The 22,336-nt window shown below is 37.0% G+C and overlaps 1 protein-coding gene across 2 annotated transcripts; it reads right to left on the reverse strand.

Moving 5' to 3' along the window:
• Nucleotides 1-1,191: 1,191 nt before the first annotated feature.
• LOC121428650 lies at nucleotides 1,192-21,327 on the reverse strand. Of its 2 annotated transcripts, none has more exons than XM_041625424.1 (18): nucleotides 21,098-21,327; nucleotides 15,778-15,952; nucleotides 14,799-14,919; nucleotides 14,295-14,455; nucleotides 13,192-13,321; nucleotides 11,943-12,082; nucleotides 10,445-10,574; nucleotides 9,472-9,670; nucleotides 8,646-8,791; nucleotides 8,118-8,327; nucleotides 7,204-7,421; nucleotides 6,777-7,008; nucleotides 6,246-6,519; nucleotides 4,935-5,197; nucleotides 3,912-4,143; nucleotides 3,355-3,455; nucleotides 2,489-2,665; nucleotides 1,192-1,959 (listed from the first exon to the last, which is right to left on the reverse strand). In XM_041625424.1, the coding sequence occupies exons 2-18, from the start codon at nucleotides 15,942-15,944 to the stop codon at nucleotides 1,315-1,317; spliced, it is 3,546 nt and encodes a 1,181-aa protein (XP_041481358.1). In that variant the 5' UTR covers nucleotides 15,945-15,952; nucleotides 21,098-21,327; the 3' UTR covers nucleotides 1,192-1,314. The 2 variants fall into 2 exon arrangements, with proteins under 2 accessions (XP_041481358.1, XP_041481359.1); XM_041625425.1 differs by lacking the exon at nucleotides 21,098-21,327 and adding an exon at nucleotides 16,595-16,898.
• Between the last annotated feature and the right edge of the window lie 1,009 nt (nucleotides 21,328-22,336).

Here is a 22,336-nt window from a genome sequence, read left to right on the forward strand (position 1 = left end):
AAAAGAAAGACTTTGGTATACATATACGATGAGGTCAATTAATAATCAATTAAACTCTTTCAATTAGAATCTACTGATATGACTATTAACGATTCCTATCTAACTACTGTCTTGTGCAGTCATGATACGAGTCATGATCTATCACTGAGCTAGAATTATGGAAAGCTAAAAAAATGTCATGATTTAGTTAACACTTCATTTCTCTAATTTTATTGTGTTGTGTCACCATTCTTTATGATGAGAAATTCTATTTCAGTTATCATTTCCAGACAGTAACGAAGGATTTTCGTGTAAAATGGGCTGATCAGTTCAGCCTGTAATGTTAAGAATTTGCTATATTTGGCTCTCCATACTCAAACCACAACTTTCAATAATAATTCATAATACAGTACTACGACACGTTCATCCCCATGGAAACACACAAAATCTACATTGATGTTTATTACAAATAATAAATATGGAATGTAATAAGAAATCCTAATCATAATTGATCATGAAATGCGCACATTTGATTTCTTAGAAACGTTAAATATATCAAGTAGAGACATAATTAACAAATGCTATTATGACAATCTAAGATTTCAGTGATTAAGCCTAACTTTTGCGTTTTTCTCATCACATGAGGTTGAGTATTTTATGTAAGACAGTGCCAAATGACTATCTAAAAGGATATCTGTTGTATTAAAATGAGGAGAGCTGAAATAGTTCTGACATCATGGGATCCACGTTCTACAAACAAAATATAACTTAAGTCTAACAAAAAAGACCCGTCGATAATAAATATTAACGAGATTATTTTTCAAAGACAATCAGTGGCGGACCGTGACCCAAAAGAGACAAAGCATTGGAGGGGCACAACATTGTTCGGAAACAATAAAGTGCCCCTCCAATGCTTTGTCTCCTCCGGCTCACGGTCCGCCACTGAAGACAATTAATTATGAAAACCGTTTCAAGGGACAGGCAAGCTATAAATTGTAGTTATGTGACACTGCTTATTGCATATGATTAGAAATCGATTGCGTTTTGCTAGCAATTTTCTAAATATCTGAAGAAAATATCTTCATTTCGAAAAACCTCTTCAAATACATTAATTTAAAGTACTCAGACTTTGAAAGTATTGATGGAAAATTAACGGCATGGACCGGCCCGATGGAGGAAGGATAACATTATTATCAAAATCTATCCAAAATAAAATGTCGTGTTTCTTGCGATAGCTTAAAAAGCTAAACCAGTTGTAATAAAATACAAGTATTAAAACACATTTGGCATGTTTGGGTTGACACAAAACCAGCCCCAGAGGTTGAGAAAGCGACATCAAAGAAGTAAACAAGTCGAGGATTTCTTATTTTTCTTTCCAGATGAAGGGCGCGAAGATGTTTTTTCCGGTGACTTATCGTTCTGCCTTTGGATCGGTTGTTCTGTGGGCGGTGTTTCAGCAGGACTTTTCTGCTGAGGAACAACCGCTTCTGCCGCTGCTGAAACTTGAGGAGTGGCACTTCTCTCAACAGCCTCAACAGGCTTGGTTTCAACTGGACTGTTCTGCTGCGGAGGAACTACATCCGTTGTTGGGATTTCCTTGGGAGTGGCACTTCTCTCATCATTTTCCTCGACAGTCCCTTCTTCCAGCGCAGCAGGTGTTGACGATTGTTCTTGAACCGTCGACGCTGTTTCAGTCTGTTCTTCTGTAGCCACTAGCTGAAGCGTCGGTTCGGCATGTTCCTTAATCTTCTCGATGAGTTCGTCGAACTTTTCATCATCAAAGGAAGCCTGAGTTGTTTCCTTGGTGAAGTCAATGTAGAGGAGCTGAGTAAAGGTCATGCTCATTGGTCCTTCAGGTGGCCATGTCATTTCTTCAAGCAGGAGAGGAATGATGGGTTTACGAAGTGCATCGGAGAGACTGACCTCCCGTCTGCAGTTGGCAGAGAGGGAGTATTTGGGTGTGACACAGGAAACCACAACCTATCAAAAGAAAAAAAGTATCGCCATATTATGCTTCAGATGTTAAGGAATACAGGCCTTGTTTTTCCTTTCTGGAAATCGAAAACAGTGAGAATGTTCTATAAACCCGCATTGAATTTATATGTAATGCACTTAAGTATATATGTTTCAATTTTGTCACCTTGATAGTTCAGAAACAGGCCGACGCCCGTCTACATGCTTATAATATTTTAGAATGTCTGGTCGCAATTTCTAATTAATTACCAAACAAATTTCCTTATTCATATATGAAGTTCCTCCATTCCATAGGTGCATTGGTGCATTGTATCATGCTTTATCAAAACAATGATTATTATTTTTTTAGACCCCCCCTCCCCATTTTATTCCCAACATGTTAAACACATCCACTCCTTTCTTTACAACAATTAACATCCCCCCCATCACACCGAGATAATCTTAGTGAACAAGTGCCGATACCCATGGACCTACTTTAGTAGTAGGTCCATGATCCACCAAAGATAGCATGTGTCATCCCAGGTGGCTATCATACCTTGGCATTTCTCACTCCTTTATCAATCTTGGAGTAGAGTGGATCTCCACCACCCATTTGATTGATGTCAAGCCAGCAATGGTATCCCAAGCTCGTGAGACGCGAGAACAATCTTTTAATCTCGGGCTGCTTGCCCCATTGGTAGGAGATAAATACAGACGGAGCTTCGGTGGATTCCTGAAAGAAAGTATGAATGGAATGGGTAAGTAGAGTAGCAACTGAATGTAACACTCAAAGATTAAGAACAAGTAGGTCAATGTAATTCATATTTATAACCAACTAGGAGCTATGTAGGTTTGAATATGGTAAACTCCCTTTTCAAATAGTTAATGCAGTTTCGCTTGACAGCTTCCAAAAGCTCCTGCAAAATCACCATGAAAACCTTGATCACCATCCCTCACTTCTCCTCATAACGTGTGTCCAAGTCTAATTTCATCTTTGAGATAGGCTACAGAGCCTTTGAAGATTACAGCAGATGATGATGATGAAATATTTCTGATTCATTCAATCAACACTCGATCAGCCCAGCCAAATTACACGATTTTTTAAGTGACAACAACAACTTGCAATCATTTTTTTAAATACCAATGTTTATACAATTAAAACTTTTGTAATGGAGGATCGAAAGTAGGAAAACTTATATCAAACTACAATTTTCATCTTTGGAGTAAAGTCCAAGTCAACTCCAAGTTAAGCTTTTTTATTTTCCCAAAAGCCCAATCTTGTACATTTTATGTTTGTTCGAACACTCATAACTTGGTTGATAAATGTTCAGATGCTCATATTTGAAAATGTGTTTTTGTGTGATCCCCCCGAAATCCTACTTTCTTATCTGGCTCTCACTTTACTGAATTTGAAATTCTTACCACAGGTTGGTTCTGCTGGGCAGGTGCACCCTTGGACTCTTCAGATACCTTTTTAACAGTGACCGGTTTGTCCTCAACTTGTGGAATCCAGTCACGGTATTCTGTGTAAAGAAAAACAGTTTGGTAAGATGTAAATTAGTAACCGTTAATGACTAATGCAGTAATTTGGTTACAATACCTTAGTTTAAGTCTTCATAATAGCAATAGATAGCAAAAATTCATATTTGTTTGAAGATTTAACCACGTCTGTATTTCCATACGATTGTTTGCATTAGTTTATTGTAAATGACATTATTACGAAACTGTTTGGTCTTTTTCAATTCGTAGAATCATCTTTAAATCTGTAGAAAGTGACTTTCAAAATCATATATACCGGTAAATAACATGGTAAAGAATATAAGTGCAATGGACATTCCTCATAAGACGGTACCATCGCCATTGCAAATGATTTTTTTTTTCAAATTTAAGAAATTTAATAAAAATTACACAGAATATTATAGTAAATATAATAAAAGAAAAAATTTTGTGCCGCATTTCTTAAAATCATACTCTCGTACCATCAGATATCATGCTTTCATCAGGATTCGCATGATAAGATATCTGTCCCAAAAGTTCTGAGAACTTGGCGTCCTCCCAGAATTTCTCTCCTCTCACGTATTCCTTGTTGTTGTAAAACTGGATGTATAAAAGCTGCGCAAATAACATACTCATGGCACCTTGGGGCGGCCACTGAGTCTGGTCGATAAGAATAGGGATGATTGGTTTGTTCAACAGGTTGGCAAGGTTCACCTGGATAAAAGAAAGTAGGAAATGACTGCAAAGTCAAAATTTATTGATCATAATATCAGTAAATTAACTGAACTGCCAAAACATGTATTTCAGTCTGTTCAGGCACAAAACTTGCCAGAGGGATTCCCAACATAAACTGATATCTCCTTAATAGCAGACAAAGGTTGTGCACCTTTGGACAAAATAATCACTTATTTCGTAGCTACTGTAAATAAGAATCAAATCAAGGTTTCAATCAAGGCTCTATACTTGTAACGAACATTTTAAAAAGTTTGAACCCATTGTGCGAGAACCATGAGAACTATGTGGCTTCAACAAGTGGACTTACCTATGTCGTAATATCGTGATCATAACAGAGTGTGATGGTCTTGTGTTTTGTGACTTTTTGTGGCAGCGGTGGGATACAACAAAAAAACGTGATGATACAGAATCACCAGACACACATCAAGAATGCAAAATAATCATATTATTGGATTATAGACTCTGTAGCCTAAACCCAAAGTCATATTTACGGTGTCTTCACTGATTTTTTTTCTCAATCTTTTCATGGATGTGTATTTGATTGATTGATTTTAATTCTCGTGATAAAAAGTAATACAAGCTATAAACATTCAAAGAATGAAAATTTAATAATTGAATTGCATAGTGAACAGGTAAATGAATTTGAAATTATAAAACTTTTAAGAGAAAAAAAGCCGTAGTCTTGATGACCTTGCGAACCCAAACCAGGCAAGTTAGGTTGCATAACTCATTTACTACATAATAAATCATGTTCCATTGAAGTACCTCACCTCTTTATTGCAATTCTCTGAGTTAGAGTATTTCTCGGTCACCATACACAGTACCACCTTGGATGTCCGCATCCCCTGGCTGATCTTGGCGAACAACTGATCTCCTCCACCCATCTGACCTATGTCCATCCAGCAGGGAAACCCGGCCATCTCAAGATGCTTTCTGATGGCTTTCACCTCTGGCTGATGATCCCATTGATAGCTGAGGAATACTGTCGGAGGTTTCTCCGACTCATCCGGTGGCGCCTGAGGCACGAGCAGTTCTGATCAGTAAAAAGCGGAAGTTGCTGTTAGTATAAGACTAGATTCTACTCATCATACTTAGATCCTTCTTAGACCGTTGTCGGTGTAGATTTCAACGGTGATGTTTTCTTTTTCGATATCAAGACGGCAAAACTCTTAAATCTTTGAACCTGTGATTGGTTTTATCAATTGGCAAGTAACATGCATTCTCTTCAATTCATTCTGTTAGCAAATCATCATTAAACACTATACAATCTCCATGAATTAAAGCACTTATGTGTTGTATAAAATTCATTGTAGGAAATTCGAGTGAGAACATGCTGGACATCTAAACATCTCCGGCGTTCGAAGAAGATCCCTGTTCTGAAATGTAACATTGGACTTCGTCAAGTTTCTCTAAGATTTTATCTAATCTACAATTGAGTCTTTCGTCTGTTTCCCTCAGCTGTTGTTCCAGTTGAAAGGTCCTCTGACGGATCGATCTTTGCTCATTTAGAATCCCCTCCAGTGCTTCTCGCACAAACGTTTCAAATTCGGATGCTTTCTTACGACAAGAATGAGATCGAACCCTCGAAGCCTGAACATTGTCTGAAATTAATATGGAATTAATCAGTCAGCGGTTGGGAGTTAATAAACGAATATCTCCGCATAATATTTCTGCTTCTAAAGATATATAATAGCAATTGAAATATCAACATCTCATCCAATTCTTTTAATGTTATACGTGGCAGACTGAGTTAAAATGATCAACGTAAATAAACTACATAAATAATTGAATATAGTAATAGTGATATTACTATATAGTAATATCTTGAAATATTCTGTTTGTTTACTTATGTCAGCACATTTGAAAAAATGGAAAGTGCGACTGAGCATAAGTATTTTACATACAGATAAATAATTTTTACAAGGGGAATCAGGACATGACTTTAAATCTTACAGTTGATGAACACGATCAAGAAAAGATGCGGATTAGAAAAAGAAAGCATTAGAGACATAATCCTCATACTTTTTACCGAGGCTATTAAACAATGGTAATGACTGAAATTAGGGAAAGTTCCTCCAAACCTGCTTCTTCTAATGACTGCGTGATGATTTCTGCAGCATCGGTCCTGCCCATGTCTTCTAGGGCACTGAGTATGGCGTAGGTAGCATCGCTGCTCTTGTGAGTTGTGTACCATTCAGCCAGGATAGCCATGGTAGGGTCTGGTGATAGGGCCCAGTTACGGATATCTTCACCCGAGTAGCCAAGACGAACTGCCAAGAATCTCCAGTCATGTTCGTGCTCTGGGTTCAACAGCTTTGATACGTCACGTGACCATTTCGGGGCATTAGTTATAGTCTGCATTTTAATGAGAGTTCAAACATGAGCTATTGACATGAATATCATAAATATTGATGAACTTGTGAGCTATTGACATGAATATCATAAATATTGATGAACTTGTGAGCTATTGACATGAATATCATAAATATTAATGAATTTGTCTTTGGAAACATAAGAATCAACTTGGCATACCTGTTTTAGAGCCAAAGATCTTTAAGGGATGATCACGAATTGTTTTTACAATCACTATTGCTATAAGAACGCTTTCTTACCTTGTGGTCAATCTCTTCAACCTTTTCAACAGTCTCATCCACAACTTCTTTCAGCTCATCAAGCCTCTCGCCCTGCTCGTTAACTTCGTTCTTCACGTTCTGGATCTCGTCACCCTGTTGCGCCACCGTCTCGTCGATTCTCGTAATTTCGTTTTCGTTGTTCGTCACTCGAGAATCCAAGTTGTCGATGTCCTCTCGTTGCTCTGCGACTTCCTCACTGAGGCCCTGAAGACTGATTACACAAGAGATCGGATTCTTAATTAGGCCTACAAACAACGACAATCCAAATGTTTTCTACATATATGCATTGTTATTATAAACTATTCAGACCACTTGAGTCGCCTCTGGATTCAAGACATTTATTTCAGGATTACTCTTTATCAAGAAACATCATTAATGATTTAAAATGAACTCATCACCTACTCACCTTCTGTCATCAAGGAAATCTAGCATGGACTGGACCATGTCTGGCACACCCATCTGTTGACATGTCTTGAGTTTCTCAATCTGTGGTCGATACACGGCTAGACATTCTTTGTAAGCCTGGCCTATCCTTTTCATCTCCATTAAGATGACGCTGATCCACATGGGATCAATTGTCTCCAATCTCTCAAAGAAGATCTTCAAACATCTCTCTGCTAGTTCCTGAACAAAAATAACCAGAAGTTGCCAATGCAAGAACGTTGATTTTCTTGTAGTTGGGCAGTGGAGAAATCTTCTAATGCTTTGAAGTGAAATGTTTGGTCAAAGCCTCTTCCTAACTTACATTTTCATTATCCCTTCTGTCATTCTTAATTCTTAAAGGTGGATTTGGAATATCTCTACTGACAGGACTTCGATTTAGTTCGATCCTTATCATTATGTCAAGAACTTTTCCCAAAACATTCATGGTTCTTTATACGTAGGGATTCATAGTTTCTTCTTGGAGAAAGATTTTAGGAGGGTTATCAATAATTGGGCTATACCACGTATTTTTTCAGAACAAAATACATCCAATCGAAATCCAGGAATTTCTAGAGCACTCATATAAACATAGCAAACTAATCGCTGATGAGACAAAAAATCAAAATAACTATTTAACAAGCACGATTAATAATGAACAATACCAATAAATCATTTCGAGTTATGTGCAGAGGAAAAGCCTTTCTAGATAGACGTCATTCACTACTTTAGCGGTCAGGGGGCGTTTCATCAATATTTTCGTCCGACAAGTTGTCAGATCTGACAACTTTCCTGGATTCTGATTGTTTGAGAAGCACTTTTACTATAGTATCTGTCGGATAAAAACGTCCGACAAGTCCTTTCATGAAACGCCCCAGGTGTAAATTGTTGACTACATACCTTATTAACTCGGCCAATGCTGGCAATCGTCTTGCAGGCAGAGGATACAGTATATGGGATCAGATCCCATGCTTTCAGACACCTATCTATGTGCTTGACGAAGTGTTTGGCATGATCAAGGGATAACTGTGCAAGAGTCATGAAAGACATACTTGCCAGAGTGGTGTCACAGACGTCTTCAAACATCATGTCAATATGAGGCACTAACACCTAAAAAGAACAGACATGAATAATTGCAAAGACGTCAATTTGTTCGTCTGATCAGATCCCTGTCATCACAAGATAATCACTCGGAAATTAGTTCTAGTTAAGCGATGATCAGGAATGGCACTTTCTGACTAAATTTCTGATTAAAGTCCTTTTCAACATATTTTCAGCCACATAAAACACCTTCTTCATGTAGGAAAGGTGTAATTCTAGATGATTTTCAGAGTTTTTGCTCAAGCCTTAGTGGCATCACTGGATAATGCAAGTAATAAATTGTAGCTTTCCTCGAGTTACTTTGATGAAAATATATGATTGTCTTACTTCTGAGTTTTTCTTGGCAACGTCATCGAGCAGCATGTAGAGATAGGTCTTGTCACTGCTTCCCATGTCTTCCATCTTCTCGAAAATCCGATCTATTCTGGTAAGGACCACTTCCGGTTTGTACTGGAATATACTTTTCAGTGACACTGTCCCAAGATACAAAACACATTCGGGTTTGTCCCATTGGTTTATTGTGAAACTACCCGAGAATGATCCTTTTATGTTGAGTTCATTGGTACCTGACAACAGTCGATACTAATACTAATTAAATGCTTTGTGTTCTTCATCAGTGTTGTCATGGAAATCAACTATCAAGTCCTTGGCAACATTTACATGATATAATCTTTTACTTAAGTTCGATTGTTGGTATAATGATTTTGATTTGATTTTTATTCTTTTTTTGTAATTTTTTAAAAATGATACCAGACTTAAGAACTGAAATAGCTTTCGTACATAAAAACAATCTTTCGTATCTGATGAATTATTTGAGTTTAGTAATTTCGCTGATCTATGGCTATAACTTCACACCACCATCCACTGTTACCCAAAGATAGACCCTTTATGCTCCAAATCATTTCAAAAGTATTTACAGTGGTGCTTAAAATTAAAGTTATTGAACCCTACTAGAAAATGTATATATCATAAGTGTTCAAGTTCTGACATGCTTTAGGTGATAAAATGCTACATTCAATAAAGTTTGTTTCTCTGGTCGAACAATAGCTTATAGAGCTGTACTCCAAATGAAGGAGTGCCTCTTGTGGTGGGGTTTACTAACTTTTTTGAAAACAACTGATATAGGAGAAAACAACTAAAAATAAGAACTAACTTCCAACTGTTGTCCCTTCGCATTTATCATCCAGATAAGCATCTGCTATTCCATCACCATAAGGTGCCAACAGTTCCCCATTCTGGTAGACAGACCCTAAGGCGTACCCAGCCATGTTCTCTAATTCACTGACGTCACAGGAGAGCAGCTTCACCACGTATGGCAAGAGGTCTTTGAAGACTTTGACCTTGTCGGTGTTCTATGTAGGTGTAAAAACAATATAAGATCGAAGTGTAACAGTGGCATTACCCGAAGCCTGAAGTTTATAGATTACTCTATATGGTCTAGCTACTCAGGAGAAATGGGTTGGACGGGGGGTTGGAGGATCGACCGGCGGCGGGGACGTGAGGAGGGGGTAAACTAGTATGTATGTCAGAAATTCTCTTGGACCTTAGAGCAGAGTTATTTATATACGTGGAACGATGTGTAAATAGAATCTCTTGCGGGAAAGAGTTGCGGGGAGTGAGAATGAATGAGTTTTCATAGCAAAAGAATGTCCTCATCTGGAATGGTCTATCCTGCCACCGCGACCCCCCCCCCCATTTGTCATTAGGGCTATAGTTCTGGATGCGTCAACGGAAAATGGCAAAACACACCGCACCGAGTGCTTAACAAGAGCACTTTTGTGTGATCTTTTGAGACACTTTGTCCGCAAGGTGGACAAATCCCAGGTACAGGGAACACCTTTTGAACAGCAGGCCTAATGGGTAATGTAAACAGTTTTAGAGCCTAATTACAGCTCAGTCAACGTAGGAAAGAAGACGCAATGAACACGGAAAGTCGTAACAACAACCCCGTCCATTTTTTTATACGGGGCTAATACGTATATATTAAGCCATCTCTATATCGAAATAGGCATTTTGACAACGCGTCGCAATTCTGACGGAACGCTTCGTCTTAGAGGGCTTTTGACAATAGACCCGATCTGTTGTATAATTCGTCCCCGTTGCGTTTTCGAAAACTCTCTACTTACCCTCATGATAAAATTGGTGATGATGTTCCGAAGAATATTTCCATGCACCGAGAGAGGCTGTTGCTCGCCTTCAAGCTCTTGACCCAGGCAATATTCCATGAGACTGTTCAGCTGTGGGACGCTCGCTTTCCTGCGAAATTTACAAGACGGAATGTAGTTAAGATTATTTTTATAGATATTAATATCGCAGCTACACTCTTAACATTTGGCCTGTAGTCGATCCGCCATGTAGGCGCTCTTAAACATTTGAGGAATATCTTCCAGGTACCGATTCACCTCACCTGGGTTGAGTGCAGTACAATGTGGGTAAATTTCTTGCTGAAGGAAAACACTCCATGATTGGGAATCGAACCCACGTGCCTCAGATTGAAAGACGAGAGTCGTAACCACTAGACCACGACGTTAACATGGTTAATGTCACAGTCTCATCGAAACCGACCCATGCAATACTGTCCAAATTTACGTTATAATTCCAATGACTAACTATTGGTCGATTTGGCGTTGGTTTCGTTTATTTCCATTAAAAAAAGGTTTTCATTAAAGGGGAATCCAACCCAAATAAAAACTTGTTTTTATAAGGAAAAGAAATGTCAGACAAGTTGATAGGTGAAAGTTTGAACAATATCGGACAAACAACAAGAAAGTTATGAATTTTTAAAAGTTGTAAATATTGGTAATCACTATATCCATGGAGACTTCAAATTGGCCGCACATGTGATGTCATAGTGATGTAAGGCAAGGACTACTCTTCCATGTACTCCAATACATATTATGGCTAAAATGTCATTTTGTCCCAAAGTTTTATTTCAAATTGAATTTTTCTTTCATGAGGACATAAAACAACATACTACCTGGGTTATATTTAGATTACTTCCCCAGGGGAATTGGTACTTAGGAGAAAACCACAAATCCCTGATAATAAAGTACATGGCCTATGGGAAAGTTGTCCTTGCCCCTTGTCATAATTTACTTACCCAGTTGCCAATTTGAAATCTACATAGTATTAGTGATCTCAATTTTAAAGCAGCTATAACTTTCTTATTGCTTGTCCGATTTCTTTCAAACTTTCACCATTCTGTTTAATCTATTTTTCTCTTTCCCAACACAACATTAATGGCCAAGGCTGGATTCCCCTTTAAGTAGTAAACGCAAACTGCAATATCGAATGCATTAATTTTTAATCAACAGACTTGTGCTTGATTTTGAATCGATTTGAATTGATTTGGGGTTGAACAAGATTGTGGATGGTCCACGAGGCCGATTTTCTCATAATGATCAAAATGATTGTCTACGTATATTGTAGAATTCCGACTTAGCCTATTCGTCAAGGTAAACTAGAAAATACCCCAGACGATGTTGCAGCTAATAATAATTTAATAACTAGTACGCGAAGTCGGCCTCGTGGGAAAAGGCTTATTGAATATAGGTTTCTTGCAACTTCCCATTCGAGTAGCTAATACAGTGAAGACCTATGGCGTCCTTCCCCCGGCGGCCTTACCCTGCATTTTCAAGGATGCCCCAACCGGTGATAGACCCTGCGAAATCTCTGTGATCGCGGTTTGTTTCAAAGTCGATGTCATCTCCTCTAAGCCACTTGTCAAAGGCATCTAGAACGTCTGGAATCAACTTTTCTTGGCCCTAGATCATGAGGAGGAAGATGGGAAGGAGGAGGATGAGGGAAGGAAGAAAGGAGGAGACGGGGAGAGTATGTTTCAGACAATATTGATGATGTATTCATCCCAATTATACACGTATTGTGACTACTTTTATTTAACTTACGGACTTAAACATTTCTGCTTTCTAATGAAGATTTTCAGGATTTAAAATCTTCATTTTAGGTTTATAACATATTCTTTATTTATTTGTTGTAAGCGCTTTCAGTCACTCTGGGAAAAACGCAGTATAACAAAATCAAAAAGAATGATAATGCTAACGATGACAATAACGATAATAATAATGATAATAACATCAATAATCATAATAATAATAATGATAGTGATGATGACAATAATAATAGTGATAATAAAGATAATAATAATGACATAATAATAATAATAATTAAAATGATAATAATGATATGATAATAATGATGCTGAATAACAATATAACACTCCTTTAGTTTTGTTGAGTTTATAATAATGCGGTGACAAAGTATTCATATTTATTATCTTCACTGCATAAACATTTTAAAATGGTTCTTCTTTCAACTTGCCCGTCGTTTCGAGAGTGTAAGCCTATAAAGAGGATCAATTTAAACAATGACCACATGTATCATCCATAAATACGTGTATATATATATTTTTTTCTCGAAACTCGAAAAGGCGCAGTAACTCCAGTTTTGCCGGGATATGTAATTATTGACACCGACCATCATTAAGACATTATGTTGCATATCTCTACACAAATGTCATTTAAAGCAATTGGTATGGAAATAGACCTATCATTTTTCTATATTTATGTATTTATTACAAATCATCACGAACCATTCACAATCTTTACAATAGATTGAAGTGATAACAATAAAAACATAACAAAGAATAAATATTAAGAATAAAAATGAAAAGAAAACGGGCATTATGTCAAACAAAGAATTATTGATTGAGAGCAAACTCGGAGACTAACGAAAGATGGACCAACATGACCAAACGCCTGTATAACATCTGTTAACGAATACGCCTATATCATATCTCTTCTAATGTTTTTCTCTCAGTATTTCTGAAAATGAAATCCAATTCTGATTTACGTACCTCCCAGGCCATCTCGCTTGTTTCCACTATGGCGATAGCCACCACAATGTGCATATCTGAACCACTCATGATTGCTGATTGTACCAGTCGAATGAAAGATGGCGCCACTTTCTTAATGATCTTGTCACGGCTGGAGTCATCGAGGTGGAAAGGGGGGGGGGGGCAAAGCAGGGTAAATAAACGGAAATAGAGAAATATGAGTGAATGCAGTGAGAAAATATGCGAAGTGTAAGGTGATCAATTTTCTTTTTTTTTTCTTGTATTTATTTTTTCAATACCATATTTCAGTAATTAAGCATGCTAAATTCCTTCACAACTCAAATTTGGTGGGAATCGCTCCATAGGGCCAAGGATAATTATGACCTCATGAATACCTAATAGGCCCCATTTTTTTAAAATCACCTATTGGCCTGGCTCTAAACACTTGCAAGATAACACAATGGTGACGTCGCATTCTTCGTGATTGAATTATGGGTACTGGTTTAGAGTTATACAACCAAGATCGAGCTCCCCTTTTTATACTCTTCTTTCTTTCTTCTATTTTAATTGCTTGTAAAATCCCAGGGGCGGTCGCCCCTGTCCCCAAGGCGTTGTCTTTCGGAAGTGACTATATCAACCGGACATTGTGGCTCAGTGGTAGAGCAACCGCCTCATGAACCGAAGGTTGTCGGTTCGATCCTCGGCCTATATACCGATTTAAACAATCGGACACTCTTGCTAAATTTAGAATGTGGAAGGGTAATTATAATATTATAATGCGCCCGCAATGACAGCAATATATTCATGTGCTAAAGTGGCGTCCCTGGGGGTTACGCTTCGTAATTCCGAAGGTTCGTAATTCCGAAACACGTAAATTGCCTATACCTCGATGTCCGTTAATCCGAACATTTGTGGCGTTATTCCAAAGGTTCGATAATCCAAAAACGAAATAAGGTTCGTTGTTCCGAAGGTTCGTTAGTCCGAAAACGAAATAAGGTTCGTTAATCATTACTCTTTCGGACTAACGATCCTTCGGAAATACGAACCTTCGGAATAACGAACTTTCGGAATAACGAAGCTTCGGAATTACAAATGTATGCGTCCCTGGGTATAAGAAGTCTCACCTGCAGGCTTTGATCATTTCCTCAACAACATCCTTCAGGGCGCGTCCTGAGTTGGCCCAAGAAACATGCTTCTCTTCGTCCTTCTTCTCCCTGTCAGTAGGTTCCCATTCTATAGGTTCTGCTAGAATTTTAGTCATCTGCTCTATAGCATCCTCGTGACCCTATAAGAAATGTCATTTATCTACTTATTTATTCATTCTTCAATCATATTTCTTTATACATTTAATAATTCATTATTTTTTTTCTATTCCTGTATTTCTTTCTTTTTTATAAGAATATATATATATTGTAAAGAAATGGATGAAGAGAACAATGGTAGGCGTAGCTTAAATCAAGGTTCCCCAGAGCAATCTACCCTTTCTTTACAATATTTGAATAAAAGAGTTGCCAAAGCTGTTGTACATGTATAACTTGTATACATATATATATATATATAATTCATTTATTTATTCATTTATTTATTTGTTCATTCATACATGAACGTATCTTTTCACTTTTCCTTACCTTCCACTTGACAACGTTTTTCTCATCAAATATATTCTTGGCAAGTTGGTAGTATTTCTGTTTCTTTTTCTTCATGTATTCGATGCATAGTTCAATCATCAATTTCTCATGCTTGTTTTTCCTGTGGAGGCAAAATATCAAATTGCATTTCTCAATTATTATTTCTTTCTGTTCGCATTATATATCATTAACTGTGATTCATATTTCAGAAAAAAAAAACATTATTTCTGCTTTTATATAGTACTCATAATTACAAAGACCTGTATATCCAGGTGGGTGTCTTATAAAGCTGATCGTATGTTCACGTACGATGTTGATTTTAAATGGTGAAAAGTTACCCATCACTTGACGCACGACTAAAATATGTTATGCGGTATTAGTAATATGCCATCTAGCACAAGAAAGTGATCATCGGTTGTGCGTTATAAAACTTACGAATAACTTTATGAAACCCCCGCACCCACCAGGATCCCGGTCGTGCATAAAAGTTACTATTATGGAAATTTCGTTGTATATCCAGTGGTAACTACTATGGCAACGTGTCTCAACATTCTTTTAGAATCATAACTGTGCTATTAGAATCATAACTGTGCTATTAATGGTCATTTGTGGGATTGTTATCAGTAGCGCAATGATAGTAAAAATGAGGGTGCCAGACATACAGCACGGTAGTGAGAACATTTCCTGAAAAGCTGCGAGGAAGTGAAGTGATCGAGCGAGCAAAATTTTAAACCTTTTAAATTCAAAATCAAATCTTATGACAAATTTGACGTAGTATTAGGAAAATCATATTACACGTTACTTTCATTTTTTTTCCTTAATTTCCTTTTATTTTCTCGGTCAAAAAAGCTTTTTAGTGGGGTCCATGGCCCTAAAGCCCTCGCCCCATTCGTCGGTACGCCAGTGATTGTGACAAATAACCGACGTCAGACAAATCTCTTCAATAAATCTGGCAAGATCAATTTGACTATTAACTTACGCTGCCTTGACTCGGTCGATCACGTCGTCCCTGAGTTCATACTTGCATTCGTTGACGATTTCACTGTCATCTTTTTTAATTTCTTCAATTATCTGAGGAAGGTACTTCGCTGGATCCACTGATTTGTCCTTGATCTGTTCCCTCAGTTCTTCAAATTCTTTACCCATGGTTCACTCTACCAAGAAAAGATAAAATTATACGACCTATAGCTCGTTTCTATGATTAAGTTGCTTTATCGAAGCTAATTTTCAGTAGTTACATGGTAATATTATTGACCTACATGTATTATTCGAATCGGTTTATTTCCAATTCGTCTAATGCTAATTCGATTCGTCCAATTGCCAACTCGTCTATCATTGGTCTACCATCAGTTCGTCCACTCACCACATGGTCTACTTTCGCTTAGTCTAATGCCATTCTGTCTGATAACCAGTTGGTCCAATATCCATTAAGTCCATATACCATTTGGTCTAATTAAACTAAAGTGTTAATTGTGAAAAATTAATGACAAGAAAGTGAGTATATTAGACCAACTGGTTATTAGACGAAATGGTAATAGATGAACTGGTGATTAGACAAAGTGATGATTGGACCAGAAGACTATTGGACCAAATGGTTGTTATAGATGAATGTTGGTGGACGGAATGGCATTAGACTAAATGAAGTTAGACCATGTGATGAGTGGACGAGTTGGCAGTGGACAAATTGACAATTTACCTTCAAATCATGCTTCTGTATATCAAGGTGAAATTGTAAAACAAAACGCTTATTTATTCATGCATTAATTGCCTCAAAAGAAGTAAAGAAATTCACTTACCAATAAAATTTATATCAGGCAGCAAGAAATAACACTTTTATTTCACCAACAACTTAGGGGGAAATTGCAATTTACTTGAATATACGACTTTCTGCGTGTGATGATAAAAATCAGACAAATGATAGGTATTCCGAAATTAAAGAAGAGCAAAACAACAACCAATTGGGATTTCCACAATGTAGTTCAAAGTGGACTAACCCGGATTTTGATTTGACCATGGAACCGATATGATTTTATAACCCGCAAAAACACACAAACAAGAACAGTGTTCACACACACACACACACACTCTCTCTCTCTAATAAAATACAGGGTGTAATACATTTGAGTATAAGAGGGAGGGAATGAGGGAGTGCGAGAGAGAGAAATGACATCAGTAGCAAGGTCACGTTTCGTTTTATGAAATGAAAAATATATCAACACTAAACTAATATGATTGCTTTGAACTTACGCGTTGGAGCGCTCAAAAGCTCGAGTGAGTTTCGTTTTCGTCAAATTCTGTTCCCATCACCATATGCATACTTTGTAACAAATTATGTTCCCATTGTCATGACTGTAGTACTATATTCTACACAATGTATGTCATTATTGATTGCATGCCTGCCTCCAACTCCCGTCTCTTTTTCTCTTTCTTTCTGTTTCTTTTTAAATGAAACTTGTATGACAAATTTAATGCAAGAGCATGAATGATAAAAATAAATTTACTTTGAAAAACAATTATGAAAATCAATACTGTAGTTATCATGATTGGAGCTACAATGGGAGATTCAAATCATAAAAGTGATGCTTTTCAGAGGACCCCCCACCCCCCCCCCATCGCCACTGTCCATACATTTACATTCATTCATATTCTCTATATATTACAATTATTTCTCGATAAAACAAAATAATGTTTAATGTTTGTACACTTTGTATATTCTTAGTTATGACATTGAATGTAAACCGTATTTATTTCATATTGTTAATGTGGAAATGAATCAATCAGTATTCGAAATATGACAGGACATCCTACTGCTACCAGCCTGTTTTGTTTGATGGCCGTTTCCTGTATAAGGTATCTCGTCAAATTGTTGTCGTCAAATCCAACACCATCACTATACACTGTAAAAACTGTGGTGTTAATAGAGGACCACACCCTGAGGTGCTAAAACTACACCCTAGAGATTGAACATAACACCAAAGAGTGTAAATGTAACAACCATAGGTGTTGTAATAACACCTATAGGTGTAAAACTAACACCACCAATTTAACACCGGTGTAAAATAACTGGTGTGATCCTCTATGTACACAGCTTAACACCACAGTTTTTGCTGTGTACCAACTATTCAGGAACTTCAAAATTATTTGTTTCGCAGTGTTAAATCATTACGCAGTAATTTCCATGATTACTATAGTTAGAATAAAGAGACAAAACCAACTCCGGTCCTGTGATCATTGTCAACGAGGAAATGGTTGCCAGAATGCCAAATAAAAAGACCCCCGCCCCCCTCCCCCTCCGAAAACAAAAAATAAAGATCAACCTTTTGTAATTTTTTTAGCAACAAGGAAATAATTATGAGCTAGGATAGAATAGACCCGGGGGGGGGGGGCCACTTACATTGACGAGTGGATACCATGCGCGACCAAAAAAACACGTAAAAAGGATGTCTTTTTCACGATAGGGCACGTTACGTACGTAACGTGATAAGGGTGTTAAAAACACAAAAATAATGAAAAAAGGGTATCTATTTCGCTTGGACAATTACGTGTTTAGGTTCGACTTTGCGGGGATGATAAAACGAAAAAATGTTTTATAAAGGATGTCCTTTTTGGCCCAACACTTCGTGTTTAGATTCGTACTTGCGTGAGGTGTAGAAGGTGGGGTCGTACTAAACCAAATAAGGTAAAGCCGACGACCGAAGGACCCGTAACAATAAAACATTCCTGTACTTGTTTAGGGGTTCATTTCAGGGAATATTTGCCAAGATTATCGTTTTGTTTCCAATACTTGTTAAGGGTAGGGTTTGACACACCAATACTTGTTAAGGGGTGCATTTTCATAATATGGAAATTACGTGTTTAGGGTGCTTTTCGATACCCCATGGTCGCGCATGGTATCCACTCGTGAATGGAAGTGGCCCCCCCGGGAGAATAGATCAGTGGAAAGACTGATAGAAATGGGGAGGAGTGAGAGAAAGAGGAAACAGAGGAGGATCGCGAGAGAGAGAGAGAGATTCGAGGGGGAGGGGGGGGGGGGGTAGAGAAAGAGAGAAAATGGGGGCACGTGCTGATGAAATATGATAACAATGATTATTGATTAATCGATAAGATGGTTCACATCGAGTCATAATAATGATGATAATTTCAAAAAGACAGGTTTTCTTCCCTATTCCTTTGTATCTCTTTTTCTCTCCGTTGACTGTCCATTGTCTACCGACCTACAAACAGTATTATCATAGAGCTATCTCTGTAATAGCTCCATGGTATTATATTATGATATCGTATAGCAACGCATAAATATTAGCCTACTCCCAAGTATGAAATAATTAATTGTATGATAGTCTTGATCAATAATGACAATAGTGACGTGAGTATAGGCTACAATATTCCACATAATATACAGCCTGTTTGAAGTCGTCACAGTTATACATTGTACTTCAACATTTTGAAAGGCATTGTTTTGACAATAGAAAGATAGATTTAACACTGTGCTGGTATAGTATAATGGACAGGAAAGTGATCTTTTTAGACATTACTTCAGATATTGTTCACCATCACACCCTATGTTCATTTGAAAATTTGTTTTTAAAACATAGGAAAGTATTTACTATCATACACCCTTTTAAAGCAAATCATTTGCAATATAATAATGTATCCATCCCTTTAATTTCCTGAGCTACCGTATCAAAAACCTGATGATGCATTTCCTCTTGCATGGATTAAACAACAGACTGTTTGAAGGAAAAGATCCTTCCTGATATAGTATCAATTTTCTTAATGATATCCGTAATGCCAAGAAAGAAGAAGGACAACACTGCTCATCGATATTAAAGTGGAAAAGAAAATTTAGCCATACTGTTACAGTCACTGTGACAGAGAGAAAGAGAGATATGTATATATATATATATATAGAAAGAGAGAGATAAATTATATCGATCGATCGATCGATTTATTTATTTATTTATTCATTGATTAATAGATGGCTGGATGGATAGATAGATATAGATATATAGATAAATAGATAGATAGATATATAGATAAATAGATAGATAGATGATAGATAGATACCCTTTAAATATCAAGGATTTAAAATAAATCCAGATCGGCTGTGAATAGTGCCCAGCCGAATATTAGATTTAGTTCCAAACCTGGCTTGTAGATTTAAATATAATTCTAAAATATTTGAATTTAAATCTTTTGAGATTTGAAAGTTATATCCTAAAGAATTAAAATGAAACCAACATTTGGCAGGTCACTATCCACAGCCGATCTGGATTTATTTCAAATCCTTGATTTAAGAGTGTAGATATAGATAGATAGATAGATTGATAGATAGATAGATAGATAGATAGATAGATAGATAGAGATAGATAGATAGATAGATAGGTAGATAGATAGATAGATAGGTAGATAGATATATAGATTGATAGATAGATAGATAGACAGACAGATAGATAGATAGATAGATATAGATAGATAGATGATAGATAGATAGATAGGTAGGTAGATAGATAGATAGGTAGATAGATAGATAGATAGGTAGATAGATAGATAGATAGATAGATAGATAGATAGATAGATAGAGATAGATAGATGATAGATAGGTAGGTAGATAGATAGATAGAGATAGATGATAGATAGATAGGTAGGTAGATAGATAGATAGATAGGTAGATAGATAGATAGATAGATAGATAGGTAGATAGGTAGATAGATAGGTAGGATGGTAGATAGATAGGGAGGTAGGTAGGTAGATAGATAGAAAGATAGATAGATAGATAAATAAGTAGATAGGTAGATAGATAGGTAGGTAGGTAGGTAGATAGATACTAGTAGATAGATAGATAGATAGATAGATAGAAAGAAAGATAGATAGACATACAGAGATAGATAGATAGATATGATAGATAAAGTCGCTAGGGAGTTGGCTAATGTGTTGAAGTGGGGGGGGGGGGGGCTGGGGAAAGAGAGAGATCGATTTATGGCCTATACATGTAAACAAGATATAATGGCTGTAAAGGCAAATGGCGACCTGCATGAGTGTTTCGTTTATTGTACAGAGTCATCTTTTGGCCAATATTGTAATAGAATATGCGTGAAATATCCAACGTCCAATACATATGTCACACTCTCTATCAAGGCTATTTTACATTTCACTGACTGTATTGAAAGCGAATGGAATGCAGGCCAATATATTGATGTATGTACATTGTACATGGATAATAAATCAAAACTAATTGCACATTTAAAATGTCTACGTCTATTTCATAGACCCATTATCTACCATATACTACCAATACTCACAACATATAAATGTCTTTCAGATGTAATCAGACAATATAATCCACGAAATTATCCTGAAGATATAGACTCCCTGTCGTGTTACTCCATGGTGTAGTATCCTGCATGCAATTGACAATAGATCGAAGTCTTCTAGGCCTATACCGTGCAAGCTCGAGCGGTATTGACTAAGTTAATCCCTTATATGTTGAGTAGCATGCGTGATCAATGCGATCTTGATCAGAATTCGGTTATGCGAGTATGTTTGCCGTGTCCAAGGCATACGTCAGTCCCCACAATACAACGAACTGATCAAACTGATCCACAACCCCCCCCCTCTCTTTTCACCCTCGCTCTCTCTCTCTCCCTCCATCCACCTCGATCTTTGACCACTCCTCATTCTATCTGTCTATCCATACTGAAATTAATATAGGCCTAATGTTAATTTTATAATAATCATGTTGATAATGATGATGATGACAATAATAATGATAACAATAATAAAAATTACATCTATACTACTAATACTATAATATTAACTAATTGTTGTTATTACTACTGTAAGGGAATATGACTTATAAAGGACTATAATAGCAATTCATGTTGATTAAAAAACACCCCCTCCCCCCCAAAAAAAAATCAATGACGATTGTGAAATCCCTGAAGTGTACCTCGGCCTCTCATAATACTGATTAGCAATTAGGTCTTCAACTTTAACCTAGACTTTGAGCATCCGAAAAGCTAGCGGTATATGCTTACTAGTGTATTTAAAATTATTTCTACGGAGCGAGAATGCACGTTACGAGGCTTCCATGTACCATGGCAACGAATAAATATTACCGTCAAAAGCCTCGAGTACTCGATCGTGCATTTTCCTCCCAATTAAGAGGGTGCATGGGTGACATTTTGTGCTTCGATTGATGCGTGCTAATGATTTTTTTTGTAGGGAGATGAGAAGGGATGAGAGTGAAACAGACTCGGAGAGGGGTAAGAGTATATAAGAGAGAGAGAGAGGGGGAGGGGGGTGAGAGAGCCTGGGCGGAGGGAGAGAGGGAGGGGGAGATGGGGAGGGAGTACTACAATCATGAGATAATCTATTCAAATTGAGTAAAAAATAATGTCACATCAGAAGCAAGGACATTTAAAGGTCAAGTCCACCCCAGAAAAAATTTTGACTTGAATTAATTGAGAAAAATCAAACAAAAATAACGTTGAAAGTTTCATCAAAATCGGTTGTAAAATAAGAAAGCTATGACATGTTAA

The sequence above is a fragment of the Lytechinus variegatus genome, chromosome 15 (assembly GCF_018143015.1).
Source record: "Lytechinus variegatus isolate NC3 chromosome 15, Lvar_3.0, whole genome shotgun sequence".
NCBI lineage: Eukaryota > Metazoa > Echinodermata > Echinoidea > Temnopleuroida > Toxopneustidae > Lytechinus > Lytechinus variegatus.

Bases quoted from the DNA above. Each gene is read 5' to 3' on its own strand.
- LOC121428650 (XM_041625424.1), bottom strand. From the start codon at position 15,944: ATGGGTAAAGAATTTGAAGAACTGAGGGAACAGATCAAGGACAAATCA. The intron at 9,671-10,444 runs GTAAGTAGAGAG...ACACCTACATAG, and splicing joins TCACCAATTTTATCATGAGG to AACACCGACAAGGTCAAAGT. The intron at 5,198-6,245 runs GTTTGGAGGAAC...TTTACTGATCAG, and splicing joins GCAGTCATTAGAAGAAGCAG to AACTGCTCGTGCCTCAGGCG.